We start from the raw sequence: 20,028 nt of genomic DNA, 5'->3' as shown, positions 1-20,028 counted from the left end.
TTTTTTTAATTTTTGGGGCCTCTGACTTAATATCGCTATGATATTAAGTCAGAGGGTGTACAGAAAAGCAGTTTTTTATTTATTTTATTTATTTATTTGCAGTTTTTATATACCGACATTTGTTTAGTAACCTCACATCAGTTCACAATTAATAGAAACATTGCAGCTGTGCCAAATAGAACATGTGCAACTGTGCTTTACAATAAACAATAAACATTTACAATAAACAATAAACTTTACAATAAACTTGTTAACAAACATAAACATGTTCATGAACATTTTTCTGCTTTTCTGTACACTTCCCCGGTGCCGGCCGAAATTATCACCTGCCTTTGGCAGGAGTTAATTTCTGAGAGTAAAATGTGCGGCTTGGTTGCACATTTTACTTTCTGAATCGCGCGGGAATAACTAATAGGCCCATCAACATGCATTTGCATGGTGTGGGCGCTATTAGTTTTGGGAGGGTTGGCCGCGCGTTTTTGACGCACTATTACCCCTTACTGTATAAGGGGTAAAAATAGCGAGTCGAAAACACGTGTCCAAATGCAGGCTAACAGTGCGTTCCACCGGAGCGCCCTTTACTGTATCAGCCTGATAGTAACATAGTATTGTTGGCAGAAAAAGACCAAATGGTCCATCTCATCTGCCCAGGTATCTTCCCATGGCAGCAGCTGCTGCTCCGTGCAGATTATCTCCAAATGTTCACCATGGGTAGTAACTGCTGCTCCATGCAGGTTACTCCCATGCCTTATATACTCCGCCCCTCCCAATACGGATTCCGCAAATCGCTAAGCACTGAAACACTCCTCATCTCCCTCACAGACCACCTCATCATGGGCCTAGACAAAGGGCACTCCTTCTTGCTAGTGCTCCTCGCATCTCGGCAGCTTTCGACACGGTGAACCACGCCATCCTCCTAAATCGACTATCCGACATAGGAATAACGGGAACAGCCCTTAGATGGTTCGATTCCTTTCTCAGTAGTAGAGGATTTAAAGTCAATAACAAAGAGTCTCCTCGCATCAGTTCCTCACTAGGAGTACCTCAGGGCTCTTCGCTATCTCCCACACTGTCCAACATCTACCTCCTTCCCCTCTGCCAACTGTTAACAAACCTAAAGCTGAAACACTATCTATATACTGACGACGTGCAAATTCTGATCCCTATAACTGAATCCCTTACTAAAACACTTAAGTTTTGGGACAACTGCCTCCAGTCCATCAACCTCCTCCTCACCAGCCTCAATTTGATACTTAACTCTGCCAAGACGGAACTCCTCCTCATATTACCGGAAAGCAGTGACACCCTTATCACTCAAGCAAGAGACCTGGGAGTAATAATTGACAACCATCTGAACTTAAAGAATTTCATCAATCACACTACCACGGACTGCTTCTATAAACCTCAGGTGCTAAAAAGGCTTAAACCTCTCTTACACTTCCAAGACTTCAGATCAGTTCTCCAGGCCATTCTATTCTCCAAAGTAGACTATTGCAACTCCATTCTGCTTGGTCTACCTGCCTCCAATACCAAACCCCTTCAGATGCTCCAAAATGCAGCCGCTAGAATCCTGACAAACACCAACAGAAGAGAGCATATCACGCCCATCCTCAGAGACCTACATTGGCTTCCAGTAAGCTTCAGAATCCTTCACAAATCCTTTACCATCATTCATAAAACCATTCACCACCAGGTCCCCATCGACCTGCAACTCCCACTCAGACGCCACACTTCTTCCAGACCAATCAGGGAAGCTTACAAAAGATCTCTGCACGCCCCTTCCACCAAATCCACCCATCTGACAACCACCAGAGAATGGGCCTTCTCGACAGCGGGACCAGCCATCTGAATTGCCATCCCTCCTGATCTCAGACAGGAAACTTGTCTGTTGACTTTCAGGAAAAAACTTAAAACCTGGCTGTTTCAACAAGCCTTTCACCCAACCTAGGCCTGCATCAACTATGCCACAGATCACATACTAAGTCCATCTGTTCAGTGCACGCTATCTCAGACAGTGCATTTACTGTGTTATAGTTACCGAGTTACCTTTCCACTTCTGGTTTCTTCTCCTCCCTAGTTCCATTATCCCTGTTCATTGTAACTTTTGCATCTTTGCATCTTCATTATTGTTATTATACCCCTGTTCCATGTAAACCGATATGATATGATTGTATCATGAATGTCAGTATAAAAAACTATAAATAAATACAATAAATAAAATATTAAGGATAATTATAGTTACAAGGAAAACCAAGGAACTGTCAAACCCATAACAAAATGACAGCAACATTGTTATGTGGTAAACAGCCTTCCTGATAATTCAGATAATGCTGCTTGAATATTCTTTGCTTTTGGATTTGGCCGTAGAAGTTTTATCCCCAGTGTCAGCATACCCCAGACTGTAAAAGGCCCAGTGTTGGCTGTCCTCAGAATCCAATCCCCTGAAATATTTGTTTAATATTTTTTCATTTCTTAATTTCTGTCCACACATTGCTCCTTGCAAATAAGCTCAGTATCATAATCGCATGTATAGTTTTTGTTATGTTCAGGCTTGTGAAACTTGGGCCGATGGGAGGATGGTATACCTTAGGAGGAAGATCCGCAGGTTCTCCCATCGGGTGGCGAGGCTGAACAGAAGATGTGACCAGCTGACCCTTGGCACTGAAGACAGATGACCGTGAAGGCAGATGAAGAGTCGAGACGTCAAGGAGAGGAACTGAGTCTTCGCCACTGGAAGCCCGCAGTCCCCCCAGGAGGAGCCCGTAGGGACCTCGACCGCTGGAACTTAGGTGGACCTTTGAGAGGTCAAGGAGTCGCGTGTTCGGTGCAAGGGCTAACTGGAGCTTCTCCCCTGGAAGCCCGTGGTCCCCCCGGGAGGAGCCCATAGGGACCCGGGCCACTGGGACTTAGGTGGGCCCTTGGAGAGGATGGTCCAGAAGAAGTCCAAGGTCAAGTGCCAGAGGGTCGTCGCTTACCAGTCCGAGGTCACACACCAAGGGATTGCCGCTTGCCAGTCCGATGTCACATGCCAGGAATCACCGCTTGCCAGTCTGAAGTCACACACCAGGAATCACCGCTTGCCAATCCGAAGTCAGGAACCAGGAACACCAAGACGAGACAGGAACCAGGAACAAGGATCCAAAATACTAGAAGACTCACCCAAGCAAGCAGACTTAGACAGCGCTAGAGGACGTTGCCAAGTTGAGGAATGGGCAGAGGAAGCCTCCCTTTATACTTCCACTACTTTGGCTCATTGGAAACAGCTGAGAGTAGTTAAGGGGCCTGGCCCCTTTAAATCTAGGGAGGAGGCGTGGCCTCGCGCCTAAAGATGGTGGTGGCCATCTTGGATTTCCTCCGCAGAGGAAAAGACTGCCGGACGCCGCGAGGGAGGAGCAGGGATGGCTCCCCACTCGGTGGCCATCTCGGGGGCCCGCACTGGAGCGACGGGTACAGGGTCAGGGGTTTCCCCCGAAGCTGCCGCGGCGGGTCACTGCTGCGGGCAAGGTAGGGGGCCACAGTCGTGGCCATCCACGGCCCGCGGAACACAATAGTTTTTCTATGGACTTTTTTGCAAAATGTTTCTCTGAGATGTAATTTTTTTTTTGCAAATTAGCATTATTGAATGTTTTTAATACATAGTTTAACTATGCATTTTAGCTAATGAGCTGCTTTGCATAATTTTGCATCACAATCATTCATCAACAGAGAAAAACATACAAAAACGTTTATGTATTTAAATCGTTTTGCAAAAAAATTTAAACTTGGCACGCTAAATGGGCCAATAGCACATATCACATTTAGCATGCACTTACAGGAATCTTATCCTGCATTAATGGTGATTTTAGCATGCAGACTTGTCTTAGAGATTCTTGAAGTACTATAGCATATTGGCCTCATATTGGGAGAAAATAACAAACTTGTTATGGAGACTGGAAGCTTAATTTATTCTTCCTGTAGTGGCTGTATGGGAAGAATGTGCTGTTATACCCATACCTCTGAATCCTCTCACTTCTTGCTGGGGCAGTGCATGGAGGTTATGAATGAGAAAAAATATGGCAGAAGGTGAGGACTGATTAGGGCGTGCAAGAATTGATCATTATGTATGATGAAAATGGTCCTGAACAAAAGCAGTGTTTGGGATGATCTCAGAATCGATTGCTCGACTCCTGCCTGGAACTCCCGTTGGACATTAATATGATCTAGAAATAATGTATTATACTTAAAACATACATTTAGGCATTATATATGACATGAAACTGTAAAATCTTTTTTTTTTATAGTTGTGAAGCCCTTTATTTTCTCATGTGGTACAGCTGCCCATTCCTCTTGCCAAAAAGCCTCCAGATCCTGTAAATTCTTTGGTTGTCTAGCATGAACTACATGTTTGAGTTCTGTCCAAAGTGGCTCAATGATGCTGAGGGTCAGGAGACTGATGGCTATTCCAGAACCTTCACTTTCTTCTGCTGCAGCCACTGAAGGTTTGACTGAGCCTTATGTGTTGGATCATTGTTATGTTGGAAAGTCCAAGTTTGCCCCATATGCAGCTTCCTAGCTGATAAATGCAAATTCTCTAAAATTTTCTAAGATGCTGCATTCAACCTGCCATCAATTTTGACTAAATTCCCTGTGCTGCTGTAGTTCACACACCCCTAAAACAACAGAGATCCACCTCCATGCTTCACAGTAGGGGTGGTGTTCTTCTCTTCATAGACCTTATTTATTCCTCTCCAAACATAGCATTTATGATTGTAACCATAAAGTTTAATTTTAGTCTCATCACTCCAAATTATTTTGTTCCAGAAATTTTGAGGTTTCTCTAGGTTCAGCAATGGCTTTTTTCTGGCAACTCTACCATGCAGCCCATTTTTGTTCAAGTATCTCCTTATTGTGCATGCTGAAACACCCACACCATTTTGTTTCAGTAGAAGTTACTTGCGGGTTTTTCTTTGCATCCTGACAAATTTTCCTGGCAGTTGTGTCCGAAATCTTTCTTGGTCTACTTGACCATGGCTTGGTATTAACAGAACCCATAAATTTCCACTTCTTGATCAGAGTTTGAACAGTACTGAATGGCATTTTCAAATCTTTATATCTTTTTATATCCTTTTCCTGATTTATAAAGTTGAACTACTTTTGCTCGCATATCCTTTCACAGTTCTTTTGCTTTCCCCATGCTTCAGTAACCACCAAAGTCAGTGCAGCCCTGGATGAAATGTACAAGGGTTTCTCAAGCGCTAAGAAACTCACTCAGTCACTAATTTCAATCATACAAGATACAGGTATGGAAACCTACCCTTTATTGCCATCTCAACCTGTGTGTGTGTGTGTCAACTTGAGTGTATATTATCAGCCCAAACAGTCAAAGGTATGCAAACTTTTGAATAGGACCATTTTATTATTTGCTTTATTGCTATGGTTTGTTTGAGTGTTCTATAATGTGATGCATAACAGTTTAATCTGAAACACATTAAACATACAATGTTTTCTTAAGATGATATACATCTTCCAAATTCTACCAGGAATATGTAAACTTATGAGCACAACTCTCTCTCTCTCTCTTTATAAATGGATAGATAGATATAGACTACTTTTCTGCGCCGGGCAATAATGTGGGCACCTAACTCGCTGCTCTGCTGACATAGAAGAGCGACAGACATAAGATAATTACCGTATTTATATGATAATTGGACCCATTCTAAAATGTACGTTCAATCAGGAATGCACGGAGAGCATAATGGTTAATTTTAAAGAAACCAGTCTGATTGCTTGGCAGCCTTCCAGTTCCACTTCCTGATTGCCCGCAGCCAATCAGCTGAGCCTGAGTGAGTCCTCCCACCTGCTTCTACAGTCCAGCGGCCTGAGTACAGGGGACAGGGAAAAGCACAGCGAGCGTTGCTCGCTCATTTTTACAACCAATCAGCTGAGTATTCTCTCCTGTGGGTTCTTTGGGGTACGTGAGTGGAGGGGGGAGGGGTGAAGCGTAGCTGACCTCGTTTGCCCGCCCAGTATTCCTTTCCTCTTCTAGTTCCTTCCTGTAGTGCCACCAATCAGCTGAGACCTTCTTTCGTTGCAGGGTGCTCGTGTGCTTGGAGGTTAGGGGAGAAAAAGCGTAGCTTGCTCGAATTTGAACTTACCGTAGTATCGTCTCACTTAAAGTACGAGGGAGGAAGTTGCCCCTCCCCCATTTCCCTGCCTGGAGGAGAGAAGTGGAATAACGTGCTGCCGACGCGCTTGCTAACTCGCTGGTTTTTTGACTCTGTTGCTTCTTTCACGACTATTGCTAACGAAGCATCGGATTTTTGTATGTATGTAACCATTTTTCCATCTTGCTGTATGCTTGTAATGCACGTCTTTCATTTTCGCTTGCAGTAATATTTTGTAAAATACAATAATTTTGAAGTTTCTATATGATGATTCTGTATTTCAGATCTGGCAACATTAACAAGCACAGACAATAGCGGCAATGGGGGCCGTCACTGATGGTAAGGCAGCCGGGCCCGCACTAGACTCTTCCTCCTGCTCCTGGCTGGACTCTGGCTCTGCACCTCATACTCTCTACTCGAAAGCTTGGGGAAGGGGCTCAGTAAGGCCACGCAACCTGGGGCTTGATTTTATCATGTGGAGGGACGGGAAGGTTTGTGCTGTAGTCTGCACAGTCTTTGTCCACGTCCATCCGGCTTCTCTTCTATTTTCTAGACACCCTTCTTTGGGCTCATCTTTATCGCACATTTCATTAATATTTTGGAGCTTTTTCTCCAGTGTGAGGGAAAAGTGTCTCTAGTCCAGCCAGCCATCTAGAAATCTGATTCTTATAAGGATTCTGACTGTTTAATTTAAGCAGCTAATATTAAATTATAATGTATAAATATTGGATTTTGCTGTTTGTTTCATCGGTTTTTGACCCCTCTGGATTAAGTAGCTTTACTTGGGTGCTGGAGAAACTTGCAATGTTTACCCCCATCTTCTTGTGCACAGTGAGCCAGATGTTCTAATTTTTTTCATTACAGTCACAAAATGAGACCCTTTAGTACAACTGACCCTAAGGAGGTACTTTTCTAAAGAATTTCTGGACATTAAAATTGGGTTTATGCCCCTAAATGAGTTTTTGAAAATTGCTACTTTTGTATATAACCCCCCTCTGAAATTTCAATGAGTTTTCAAAAGATTTTGTATATAAAAGGCCATTTTGAAAATTGCTGCTGTACATGTTAATGTTACATGTAAATCCTCTTTAAAATTAGCTCCATAGTATGTAAAATCATATGACAAATTTAAATGTTTTTGAGCTGCTGTCTTGTATATCTCTGAACACTCTGGCAAATAACTTCAGAAATGTTACTACCTTTATTATTTTTATATAGTGACATTCGATCTCAATCGAGATTTCACACCTGTTTACATTCAGGTACTATAGGTATTTCTCTATCCCCAGATGGCTTACAATCTAAGTTTTTTTTTGTACTACCTTTAACTATTGTCAAGTACTTTGTGCTCTCAGCTGATTACTTACCTCCCTGTCCCTTGGCCCACTGTTTTATATCAGAGACCAGTTGATGGAGTAAGTATATTATACCAGGTATATATATTAACATGCTACAACATCACTTCTGTAGCACTGCTAGATATATACAGTGTAGTAGAGTTACATATAAGAGGGAGTTCTGCTCTAGGATGCTTACAATCTGCACAAGACACATAGCTAAGTTAAGATATTGCAAAGAATTAATCTATTACACAGAGCATGCTTAAAATCAGTAAGGCTACTATCAGAGCCAGGATTTAAAGTAAATAACAAAAAAACCCCCCTTCAAGTAGGCTTTTTAGATGGGATTTAAAGATGTACCAATTCTGGAAGGCTGTTCCAAGCATTTAGTGAAGCATGGAGATAAGTTTTGTGAGAGAGACAGATCAGAGTAGCTTGTCCAATTGTAGGTTATGAGGGGAGGGGTAATGGCATTTGAAGATTGTAGGAGAAGTTTGAACTGTATGTGAAGCAGATAGTGCTCACTATCTTTTTCACATGAACGTAAGATTTGCTTGGTAATTTGCCTGCCTTGTGCAAAGGTGGCAGTCCTCATGTATCATCCAGTTAGGATTTTAGAAAGTGCTGAGGAAGAACTAGCCTTTGTGGTACATGTAAGCACTAATGACATACGAAGGTGTGGGAGTGAGGTTCTGAAAACCAAACTTAGGCTTTTAGATGGAAAATTGAAATCCGTAGAATTCTCTGAAATGCTCTCTGTTGCATGCACAGGACCCCAGTCAGGTAGCGCTCTGGGGTCTCCATGCATGGATGAGACCACAGTGCAGGGAAGAGAACTTTAGATTTATTAGGAACTGGGTGTTTTGGGTAAGGGGAGATTTTTCTGAAAAAAGGGGTTCCACTTTAACAGGAGTAGAACCAGGCTGCTGGCACTAACTTAAAAAAACCAAAACAGTTTTTATACTAGAATATAGGGGAAAGTAGACAGTAACTCAGCAGCGCATGGTTTGGAAGACTGTATCTTTAGAGAATACTAAAATAGGGGGAGATGGGGCATCCTATTAGAGAGGTTCCAGTAAAAGCATGCTTAGCCCATTTGCTTATGTGTAAAATATTTAAAAATGTCTGTGTGCTAGAAGTCTAAAAACTAAGATGGGAGAGTTAGTGTATAGTGCTGAATGAAGAGATAGACTTAATTGGCATCTCAGAGACCTGGTATAAGGAGAATAACCAATGGCACAGTGCTATAACTGGGTATACATTTATATGTTAAGGATAGGGTGGATTAACCTGTGGGGGGGGGGGGTGCCCATTTTATGTTAAGGTTGGCATAGATTCCAACAGGATGAACATTCCAATGGAGTCTAAATGCAGAGTAGAATCTTCATGGATGGAAACTTTTTAAATTTTATTTTGTATACTGTGTGTGTGTTTTTCCATTTCCGTGGCTTTCCTGGACCGTTTACCGTCTTGTTTTGTGGGTCCTTCCCTAGACATTGAAGATGCTGGGAGTACCTGAGGTGGATTCCATGTCTGAGCCAAAGAAAAATCCTATTTTGGTTTCTTTGCGTAAAGCCTTTTATTTTCTCCCTGTTATAGAGGCCATTCAAGAATGGATTGATCTTGAGTGGGGAAACCCTCAAGGCAAATTTCAAAGGGAGGTCTGACCTTGGAAGGTCTGTACCACCTGAATCCAGTGATGAGAAAGCATCTGCATTTTCTGAAAATGGATGTGCTTGCCTGTATCTTCTCTAAGCAGACTACTATCCCTGTGGAGGGAGGAGTGGCCTTGAATGATGTGCATGATAGGAGGACTGAGGCCATCCTTAAGCATTTGAAGCAGAGGCAATGACCTTGCAGATAGCTTCTTGTTCCCTGTGGCTTGCACTTGTTTACTTCTCTCTCAGGAGGTCGATGACTCTGGAGTGAATTTCAGGGTAGTTATGGAGTTAGCCACAGCCTTTTTAGCAGATGCTGGCTGAGATTTGGTCTGCACCTCAGCCAGAGGGTTGGCTTCGGTAATAATGGCCCAGGCGTCAGTTATGGCTAAGAAATTGGTTGGTCAATACAACCTCCAAGGCTAATCTTACAAAATTGCCCTTTAAAAGCTCGCTCTTGTTTGGGAGCAAGTTGGAGAAATTGGCCAGTAAGTGGTGTGAATCCCGGTTCCTTGGTTGCCATAGGATAAGATGCAGATGCCCACTCCTTTGGCATGAGGGGTCATGCCAGGGGTTCCAAGCACTTTCAACCCTACAAAGAAGTGACCTTTAAGAGGACTCGAACTTTCAGTGGGTCTCAGACAACTCAGGCGGGGTGTGGGTTTGAGTAATGGAACCATCTGAGCCTCACAATGAAGGTCTGGCAACCCACCCCTGGAAACAGGGGGGGGGGCACACCTCTCTTTTTATCAGAGGTGGGACAAAATCACATTGGATCAGCGAGTCCTAGAGGTGATTTGAGAGGGATGGGTGCTGGAATTTCGCAGTGTTCCTTGGTATGTTCATGGTGTCTCCCTGCAGAAGAAGCAGGCAATGGAGTGTACTTTGTCAAGGCTGTGGTCCTAGTGCTCACGTCTCAAAATACGGGCCGATATTTATTTTTCATTGTGTCCAAAAAGCAGAGCTCCTTTTGTCCCATCTTGGATCTCAAAGGGGGTCAACCGTCACTTGCAAGTAACTCATTTTCACATGCAAACATTGCAGTTTGTGGTGATGGTGGTAGTCGAATTTCTGACCTCCCTGAATCTGTCAGACACATTCCCACATACCCATCTGCTTGGAGCACCAACATTTTCTGCATTTTGTGGTGTTGGGGTGCCATTATTAGTTTTGGGCGCTGTCTTTTGGTCTGGCCAACACGCTCAGAACTTTTCCAAGATTATGGTGGGGGTGGCAGAGTTGAGAGAGGATGGGATCCTGGTGCACTCGTATTTGGACCAAGTCTCTGGAAGAGAGCCACCTTGTGACCCACAAGATGATATTCCCTGTTGCAGGAGCTCAGTTGGGTGGTGAACTTGGCCAAGAGCAGTTTTCAGCCTTCTTAGTTACCAGAGGATCTTGGTGTTTGGCTCGACATGAAGTAGGACAGGGTTTTCCTGCCAGAAGCTCGTATTCAGAGGTTGAAGACACAGGGTGGGTCTCTTGGTGAACTCTATACGCCCAACAGTGTGGGCCTATCTACAGGTACTTGGCTTGATGGCAGCAACTCTGGACATGGTACCGTGGGCAAGGGTGCACATGCATCCTCTTCAGCGCTCCCTGCTGTCTCGTTGGAACCCTCAGTCTCTGGACTACTCAATTCTGCTCCTGCTGATGGAAGTCTCCAGTGGTGGTGCTAGCAGATCATCTGAGAAAGGGACGTAGATAGATGAGAAAAGAGGGGTGGGGGGGGAAACCCTGTTTCCTGGGTTAGGGTAGCCCATGTTGAGCCAGTGCTCAGGAACTCTGTTGTAGTGTGACCACACTTTTTTTTTTAAAGTGCTTTAGCGGTTGAATTGCCATATTTTTAAAAGAAAGTGGCAAGGACTGAGAAGGGAGGGCATCGTGAGAGCAGCATGCCCATCACAATGGCATTATCGCCACATTGATTTTTTTTTTTTTGTTTTTTTGGGGAGCAGCGTCTGCCCTGATCATTAGTGGCATGGATGTCACATTTTAAATGTGAGCCATGAGACCAGGTGGACCGTGTCTGCAAGAAAGGCATCGGGGTTTGGAGCAGGCGGCTGTTTTGAGTCTGCAGCTGCTCAGAGGCTCCCAGCCTATGTTGGAGGTGCTGCAGGAGAGTGAGGACTCTTGCCGGCACAAACAAGAAAAAAAAACCTGGTGCCATGTGTGAGGGAGAGACCGGAGCGGGCAGTGGATGCTAGCGCTGCTGCTGCTCAGGGTCTCCTGTGAAGCCCTGAGTCCTGCTGAGGCAGGATTTAAAATAAAAAGTACTTGGTGATAGAAGCATTATCCTGGTGCATTGCAGGGAGAAGACCTTAAGTGATGTCATCAATGATATCAGTGAATGCCCAACACAATGCCTGAAGATGTCATTTTAAGTTAAGTTTTTGGGACATTTTAAAGTTTAAAAAATTAGCAGTTTTTTTTGTGAAATAATTCAGGAGGCTCCCACAATTTTTAAAGGGCTACACATTCATTTTTATACCCGTTGTGTGTGTGTGTGTGTGTGGGGGGGGGGGTGTCAGAGGACCTATAAAACTTTTTTAAAAATTCAAGATTTTGATAGTTTTGGTTATGAGAAGACTTCTTTAAAGTATAGTCCATGTAAAAATGACTTTGAAAATATATTTGAAGAACTATAAATACAAATAGCTCTGGAGATAAAAAAAAAGACTTTTGTTTTCTGTATTAATAAAACATCTAAGGAGTTTAAAGAAACTTCTGCCTGCTTTTAAAACTGTTCTGAAATATTTTTAAATTTAGACATTGAACTAGAGGGAGTTCTGAAAAGTTTTCAAAGAATTTTAAATAAGTACTGTTGTGAAGGGTGAAAATTAATTTAAGGTGTTTATTTTGGGAAATAACTTTTTTTGAACTGTAGATTTTAATTTTATTTAAAAACATAAGTTCCATTGGTTGAAACATTAGGGCAACTGTAACTAAGGAAGTCATTGGTACAAGACTCCTTAACAGTCTTGTTCAAAATTCTTGAAGTGAAAAGTCAGGGTAGTGTTACTATTTTAAAGCCAAAGTACTTTTAAAATATTTTTCCTTGAGAGGATAAACTAAAGGAAAAGTGGATTAAACATTTCTTTAACTCTATTACTCACTACCAGGTTGCTTAATTTTTGAATGTGTTCTCATTTACATAAAACCAAGAGGCAAGCAACTATTTTAATTAGACATCATTCAGATTTATAATCCCTTGAAACCATACATAGAGATTTCAGTTTAGAAGACTGAGGGAATTCCTGCACTGACTGAAGGGACAAGATCTGAGCAGCTGCTGCTTGTACAGAGAGGCCTAATAAAAGCACTAATAGCATAAAGGTAGATAGGGAACGCTATGCAACAATTGTGAGAGTGTTCCTAATTATTCTGAGGTAAAGAGGGATGATTGTAGATTAAAATTTTAATCTGACCCATGGAATATATTGTCAGTCTTCATAGTGATTGATGTTGGATGGATGAATAAGATTTTTAATTTTCACAAAGACTTAGAAAAGTAATTGCTGAATTAAAGCATAAAAGACAACACAGGTGTAGATAAACCAGTAGCTTTTTAAAAGGTGTAAAACTGATGTAGATCAGTTTCCAATTTAAAAAGGGATAAATCTAATGTATATAAACTTAGTACCTTTTACTCAGTTGTGACTAGAAATTGAGTATTGCCTGAGCCTAAATATTTATAGTCCTAATATTTTAAATGAATATGAGGGATTTCAAGAGTCGTGAATGAATGCATGGTTTCCTGACTTCCTGAAGAAGGAAGAAAATCTGCAAGCAACAAGAACATTAAGATAGTTAAGTCACTTATCTCTTGAATGTGAGAAATATTTTTAAGTTTTTATTTTGAATAGTTATATCTCAGTACCCTAAGGTTCCTGTTTGTATTACACATAGCAAGATTTTAGTCGCTTAAGGAAGAAACTTTAGTAAGGAGATAGGTTTTACCTTTGAGTTGATCAAGAGAGAATAGTAGGTAAGAGACGTGCTCAAAAGTTGGATGAATCAAAATTCTGTGTCGTGGGAATCGTGTAAGACAGGTTTAACAGATTTGACAGGTCCAGTTTACATAAGCCAGCTTCATTAGCTAGCAGCGTTGTCTCGAGCCACCAAAGCTTCTCAACTTTCTGGTTCACAGTTAACCCACACTAGCCAGCAGCATTCACAAGCACCACCCTCTATCATCTATTGAAGAAAAAAGCACTAAATCTAAATGCACATTTGTTACATTGGTCCACTTAAATATTCTTCGTTCAGGTTTTGGTACTAAACTAAGAATATAATCCATCACTCCTAATAGTTTTTTTTAAACATGTATACATATACATTATACTAAGGATTCTGAGTATAGGGGTTATGTACCTGTTAATTAGAAATTCATAATTACCTGACATACTTTTGGTGTGGTGTTTCTCTGTTCTTGTATATCTGAAATTATAAAGTCATACTAAGAATCCTAGAGAGTATAACTATATACATATACGTGCAAAAGGTTTTAAGGCTTTAGCCATATTTAATGATACTTAACTGACAAATCTGAAATTGTGGGGTGTGGCATTATTCCTTGGTTTGTGGAATTATTCATTTTTTGATTGCCTGAGAATAGAATTGATTTGTTAGATTAAAATTCTTAACACTGAACAACTGAATATTGTTGCTGAAAATCTTTTATATCATCTCTTGATTATTGGTTACCTTGGAAATTAAATATTAATCAGATGTTGGCCTTAAATTAGGTCAAGGAACCCATTAACATACTCCAAAATAGTCTACTGAACAACCTCGAGGGTCGTGTGGAACAATGCTATCTGCATGTAAGGATGTTGCTCCAGTTGATTTACATCAGACAAGTTACACTTTTTTATTCCTTTGGTTTTTAGATGAAGTTATTCGTAAACGACTTCTGATTGATGGAGATGGAGCTGGTGATGATCGAAGAATTAACTTGTTGGTTAAGAGTTTCATTAAATGGTGCAACTCTGGATCTCAAGAGGAAGGGTATTTGATTTCACATTCATTACTGTTCTTGACACCATGAATCTTAGAATACTTTGTCAAAAATGCCTTCAGCTTAGCAAAGCAAAATGCATTTTCAGGTACATGGGGGTGATTTAACAGCACCTCTGATCCTCACACTCCAAAAAGGTCTGGCTTTCCAGGTAACCAAGCTATGTAACTTGGCCCTTTTTTCCAGACTTGTGGTAAAGAAATACGTATGTATTTATTCAAGAGACTTAGACTGTTTTTTACAAAACATGGGCACCAGCTAAAGTTTTTAGCAGCCAGGGAAAGAGGCTTTTTAAAAAATCATTTTTGTGTTCTGCTCTGTCCTTCTAGCTAACTTTTTTTTTTCCTGTCTTTTTTTTTTTTTTTGTTTCTCTCCTGTTCCTCTTCCATCCCCACCATTCTTTTATCTTGGACTTGGCTGTAGCTCCTCTTAGATCTGAGGCACCTGGACAATCTGGCACCTAAGGTTTTTCAGGCCTGTTTTAGACTGTGTGCAAATGTATTTAATAATCATTCATTGTAAACAGGTCTGGTTTTCAGTCTGTATGTATCTGTCAGTGAGAACCTTTGCCTTAGAACTGAATGGGAACACTTTGTGCAATCGGCTGTTTCTGAGATTTATGGTTATAGTTGCTCTCAGAGTTCAGCTGGAAACTTACATTGTAGGACAGTTGTTCCCAAACTCTATTTGAGAGAGACTTGTTACAACAGCAAAATAAAACTATTTCAAAATCTAAATTAAAGTGTGTTTGTAGCAGCCTTAGTGCTATAAACAGGATGTTATATACTTAAAATGTTATACAAACTATTGCCATGTTTAGCTTTTAAATCCTTTTCATTCCTTGACTTATTCATTTATATGCTGTCTTTCCAATTACAATTGGTTTAATTTCTGGGACCCACATCAAAACCGTGAGTGCTGGCCCATAGTGTGTAAACTAATCTTATAGGTACATTTGTCTTGTAATTTTATTTTTTCCTAGCATGTAGCCAGATGGACTCAGTATCAGTGGGTATTGTGCTCTTCTGCTAGCAGATGGGAGACACTGTCAGATTTCAAAGCTGACTTCACTCTAGATATACCCCTGCAGTAACTTCAACATCTGTCTCCTAGCAGATGTGGACACTTTCCCACACTAGAATAGTTAAGAATTACAGCAAAGAAGAAACAAAATTTACCTTAAAGATCATCGAGCCCCGCTCTCCTGCGGTGACACCAGTTAGGTCCCTCCCCCAGTCAAGAATTTCTGAGGGATCTGATATCCCTCAGAGATGTGCCTTGGTCCGGTAGCCGGTTCCTGGCGTGGACTTAGCCCCCAGTGTGGCTGAAAGGCAGCGGGTGCAGAACAGAGCATGGGGGTGAAGGAAATTCCCTCTTCTCCCCCCCCGTCCCTGTCCCCCCCCCCCCCCCTGCAGCTGGAGACCATCCGGTGCACAATTGGTAAGCGCCGAGACCAGGTAAGAAAATTTCCTAGTGTGTAGCAGATGGACTCAGGACCAATGGATATAGTGTACTCCTGATAGCAGTTGGAGATGGATCAGATTTCAATCTGACGTCAGCTCTAGTACATATACCCCTGCAGGAAGTGCAGCTCTTCAGAATTTTCAGTCTCCATAGCAGTTAGGGACTCTATGCACGCTAGCACAGCGTTAGAGTAATTTTACCAACGAAAACCAAATTAAGAAGAAAATCTTACCTCTACAGACAAGCCCCGCTCTCCTGTGGTGACACCCGTTGGGTCCCTCCCCCAGTTGAGATTTCCCGAGGTGATTTCCGCGATCCCTCAGAGGTAAGCCTCTGTCCGGCAGCCAAACCTCGGCGGGGACCTAAGACCTAGCCCCCGACATCGGGTGAGGCTGAGAGGCAGCGGGTGCAACTTTGAGCGTGGCGGTGAAGGTATTCTTCCCCCCTCCCCCCCCCCCCACAGCCGGAGACCGCCCGGAACGAGACTGGGAAGCGCCGAGACAATGTAAGGTAGAAAACGAGACTTTTAAATAGATTTCTACCTTACATTGTCTCGGCGCTTCCCAGTCTCGTTCCGGGCAGTCTTCGGCATGTTGAGGTCCTCTGGAGCCTGAGGCCGCATTATGGGAGGCCCCGGTTGCATGTGGACGAAGGTATGCAGACCTTTGAAGAACTCCACCCAGGCGATAGATGCTGGGTCTAGACTAGGGGGTCCCGCTGTATAATGCTAGGTCCGGCGTACTGCTCGAGAGGCTGGGGTCCGGTACCGGCTGGGGAGGGGCCATGAATTGGGTCCCCTAGGGCCTCTTCGCACTATATACACAGGGTCGTGGCCTCCTCATGCTGTGCAGCTCTAATTTGGCATGCTGGGCAAAGGCCCTGAGCTTTGAGTTTATTTTCCGGTGGTGCCATGGCTTGTGCGCGTACCATACAGTTGTGCGCCGAAGTTGCGCGCATAGGTTTGGTGTGCGCATGCAGGGAGATGAGCGCACAGGTCGAAGTTATATGCCCGGCACAGTAGGCGCATGGTTAAGCGCATTGCTTGTGCGCTCGATACTTGTGCATGCGATGTTGTGCACACAAGGTATTTGTGCGTACGGCTCGAAACGGTGGACAGGGCGGCGAACAGAGCCAAAATGGTGACTGCGATCACACGGGGCAATATGGCGACCACCTCGGAGGGTCTCCACGTGGGAGGGCCCGCTGATCTGACTGGGGTCTAAGCCCTGCTAGGGCCGATCAACCCAGTGGCACTGGTCCTGGCTGGCGACCTGTGCGTCTCCTCGAGCTTCGGAGACTGGAGACTTTTTAAAATAGATTTCTACCTTACATTGTCTCGGCGCTTCCCTGTCTCATTGCAGGGGGAGAGGGGAAAATACCTTCACCACCACACTCTGTTGCACCCGCTGCCTCTCAGCCTCACCAGATGTCGGGGGCTAGGTCCCTGCCGAGGGTTGGCTGCCGGACCGAGGCTTACCTCTGAGGGATCGCGGAAATCACCTCAGGAAATCTCAACTGGGGGAGGGACCCAACAGGTGTCACCGCAGGAGAGCGGGGCTCATCTGTAGAGGTAAGATTTTCTTCTTAATTTGGTTTTCTTTGGTAAAATTACTCTAACGCTGTGCTAGCGTGCATAGAATCCCTAACTGCTATGGAGACAGAAAATACTGAAGAGCTGCACTTCTGCAGGGGTGTATATGTACTAGGGCTGCCGTCAGATGGAAATCTGATCCGTCTCCAACTGCTATCAGGAGTGCACTATACCCATTGGTCCTGAGTCCATCTGTCTACACTAAGGAAAACAAAATTCAGGTAAGTAATTTCTCCAATTCAGGTCTCCAGAGCTTGGATTGCTGTACCGAATTCTTCTTCTGGCAAGGTTAAAAGGGAGCACCGATTGGGTTGAGCAGCCTTGGGCTGGGCCCCGATCCGGTGCAAGGGTCCACACATGTGGAGACCCTCTGGGAGCGCCATCTTACGTGTGGGGGTTGTCTGCACCATCTTCTTTCTCGACTAGTGGTACGTGTGGGGCAGGCAGGGCGGCCGATTCGCCTAACTTGCACGTGTCCAATACAGACACGCGTACAGCTTCACGCACAGCTGCATTTACAACTGCACGTGCGCAAACACAATGGCACCGGCACTCTTTGCACAGCCTGCCAAATGTGAGCCGCGCAGCCAGAGTTGGAATCCTGCCTGTCAACATTGCGAAGAAGCCCGGGGGGGGGGGAACCAAAGCCTGGTCTCTTACTGTCAGGGGGATGGGTCGAGAACTACTACAGACGATAGCTCCCCGGATCTATGCATCTCTGAGATGGCTTCTTCACAGGAGGGCACCTCTGGGGCCCCTACTCAGACTCCCCCTGGGATTAACATGGACCCAGGTACCTTCTCCTGGTTGGAATTTTTCCAAGGCCTGCAAGCCTTCGTTCAGGCGCAGTCAGCCTGGGCTCAACCCCTGCCAGAAGCACAAGATCCTCCCGGCCCTGCTCAGATGCCTTGAAACATGCCTCGCCTAACCAAGAACTTCCCTGACAGGGACCCAAGACACCTCAGATGATGAGGGTGACTCACTGGAAGAAGGAGAAATTCCTCCAGGAAAGGAACCATACTGAACCATGCTTCGCTTCTTCCACAAAGACTAATTACCAGCCCTAGTTTTCCAGATTCTGAAGACGCTGGGTATTCCAGGCACTGACCCTATGGCATCCCTTCATAAGGTCTCATGCTACTTTCCAATGATGGAAGCCATCCACGAACTGACTGACCTGGAGTGGGTTACCCTGGAGGCCAGCTTCAAAGGGGATTGGGCCTTGGAAGCCTTATACCCTCTAGAGCCAGCGACCAAGGAACGCCTGCATGTCCCGAAAGTGGACGCTATGGTTTGAGCTGTCTCAGAGAACGATACCACCTGTTGAGGGAGGGGCTGCATTGAAGGATGCTCAGGATATATGTTTGGAATCCATACTCAAGCAGGCCTTCGCAACAGCAATGACACTGCAGATTGCTTTCTGCTGTGCACTGGTGGCACGTTCCTGCTTGCTCCTCTCGAGAGGCAAATAACTCCAGAAAGTATACCGGTGAGACGATGGAACCTGCAGCAGCCTTTCTGACAGACACAAGCTCAGACCTGGTGTGTTGCCTCGGTAGTGGCAGCCAGGAGAAAATTGGTCTGCGGACATGACATCTAAAGCGAATCTCACAAGAATACCCTTTAAAGGATCTCTTGTTCGGAAGCGAATTGGAGAAGCTAGCCAGCAAATGGAGCGAATCCCCAGTGCTTCTGCTATCGGAAGATAGGAGTAAAAGATCTCAGCATCCTTCCCCCAGAAGAACCAAGGGCAGAGGCTCTTAGCGCTTTAGACCCTATAGGAACTCGCAGTTCCAGGCACCTCGTCCCTCTGGAAGGTCCCAGCCCTTTCGGAACAGACAGACCAAGAGCAGGCCCGGGGCAGGCTCCAGCCATGCCCCACAATGAGAATGGGCAGACTCATCTGCAGGAAGAGGAGATAGGGGGTCGACTTGCTCTCTTTTTTACCAAAGAAGGGTCGAGATAACATCTGACAAATGGATACTAAACAACATTCGAGAGGGTAACTGGAGTTCTGCAGCATACCTTGAGACAAATTTGTCACCCGGCCACTCCCACACCAAGAGACTGGCAGTGGAAACCATTCTAACAAGACTATTCAGTCTGAAGGCAATAACTCCAGTTCCCACGTCCCAACAAAATATGGGGCGCTATTCCATCTAATTTATCGTTCCCAAGAAGGAAGGATCAATCTGGCCCATCTTGGATCTCAAGAACGTCGACCGGCATCTGCAGATACTACACTTGCGCTTGGAAACTCTTCGATCCGTCATAAGGCAGTACAACCAGGGGAGTTTCTAACCTCCCTGGACCTCTCCGAAGCCTACCTTCATATTCCAGTCCATCGGGACCACTAGCGTTTTCTACGCTTTGTGATACTGGGTCACCATTACCAGTTCTTAGCGCTACCCTTCAACCTAGCAAACCCCCCCCCCAGAACATTCTCCAAAATTATGGTGGTCGTGGCGGCAACACTGAGGAAGAAAGGGATCTTGGTACACTTTTGCCTGGACGACTGGCTGATCAGGGCAAAGTCTTCGGAAGAGAGCCGGCAGGTGACCAGATTTAAGAGCCTACTGCAGGTACTCAGTTGAGTTGTGAACATTGGCAAGAGCAGTCTGCAACCCTCTCAATCTCTAGTGTAGCTGGGGGCCTTTTTCGACACCAAACAGAACAGTCTTTCTCCCTCCCCCGAGGAGAAGGAGAATGATGGAACAATTATGACGATTGATGACCAATGCACGCCCCCAAGGTATGGGACTATCTTCCAGTCCTCGGCTTCATGGCATCAACCTTGGAGGTCATCCCATGG

General features: G+C 44.3%; 1 protein-coding gene across 3 annotated transcripts in view; it reads left to right on the top strand.

The window, feature by feature from the left end:
* Positions 1-5,797: 5,797 nt before the first annotated feature.
* Positions 5,798-20,028, top strand: part of THOC7 (THO complex 7) — a 71,635-nt gene continuing 57,404 nt past the window's right edge. Inside the window, exons 1-4 of one of the 3 annotated variants that reach the window (XM_029601016.1) lie at positions 5,848-5,950; positions 6,074-6,305; positions 6,428-6,482; positions 14,034-14,151. In XM_029601016.1, coding sequence (XP_029456876.1) covers positions 6,464-6,482; positions 14,034-14,151 — 137 coding nt within the window. In that variant the 5' untranslated portion in view covers positions 5,848-5,950; positions 6,074-6,305; positions 6,428-6,463. The other 2 variants (XM_029601017.1, XM_029601014.1) reach the window with 2 other exon arrangements.

The sequence above is a fragment of the Rhinatrema bivittatum genome, chromosome 4 (assembly GCF_901001135.1).
Source record: "Rhinatrema bivittatum chromosome 4, aRhiBiv1.1, whole genome shotgun sequence".
In the NCBI taxonomy this organism is placed as follows: domain Eukaryota; kingdom Metazoa; phylum Chordata; class Amphibia; order Gymnophiona; family Rhinatrematidae; genus Rhinatrema; species Rhinatrema bivittatum.
The sequence above is the reverse complement of the archived record's forward strand: the minus strand, read 5'-3'. Positions and strand labels throughout refer to the sequence as shown.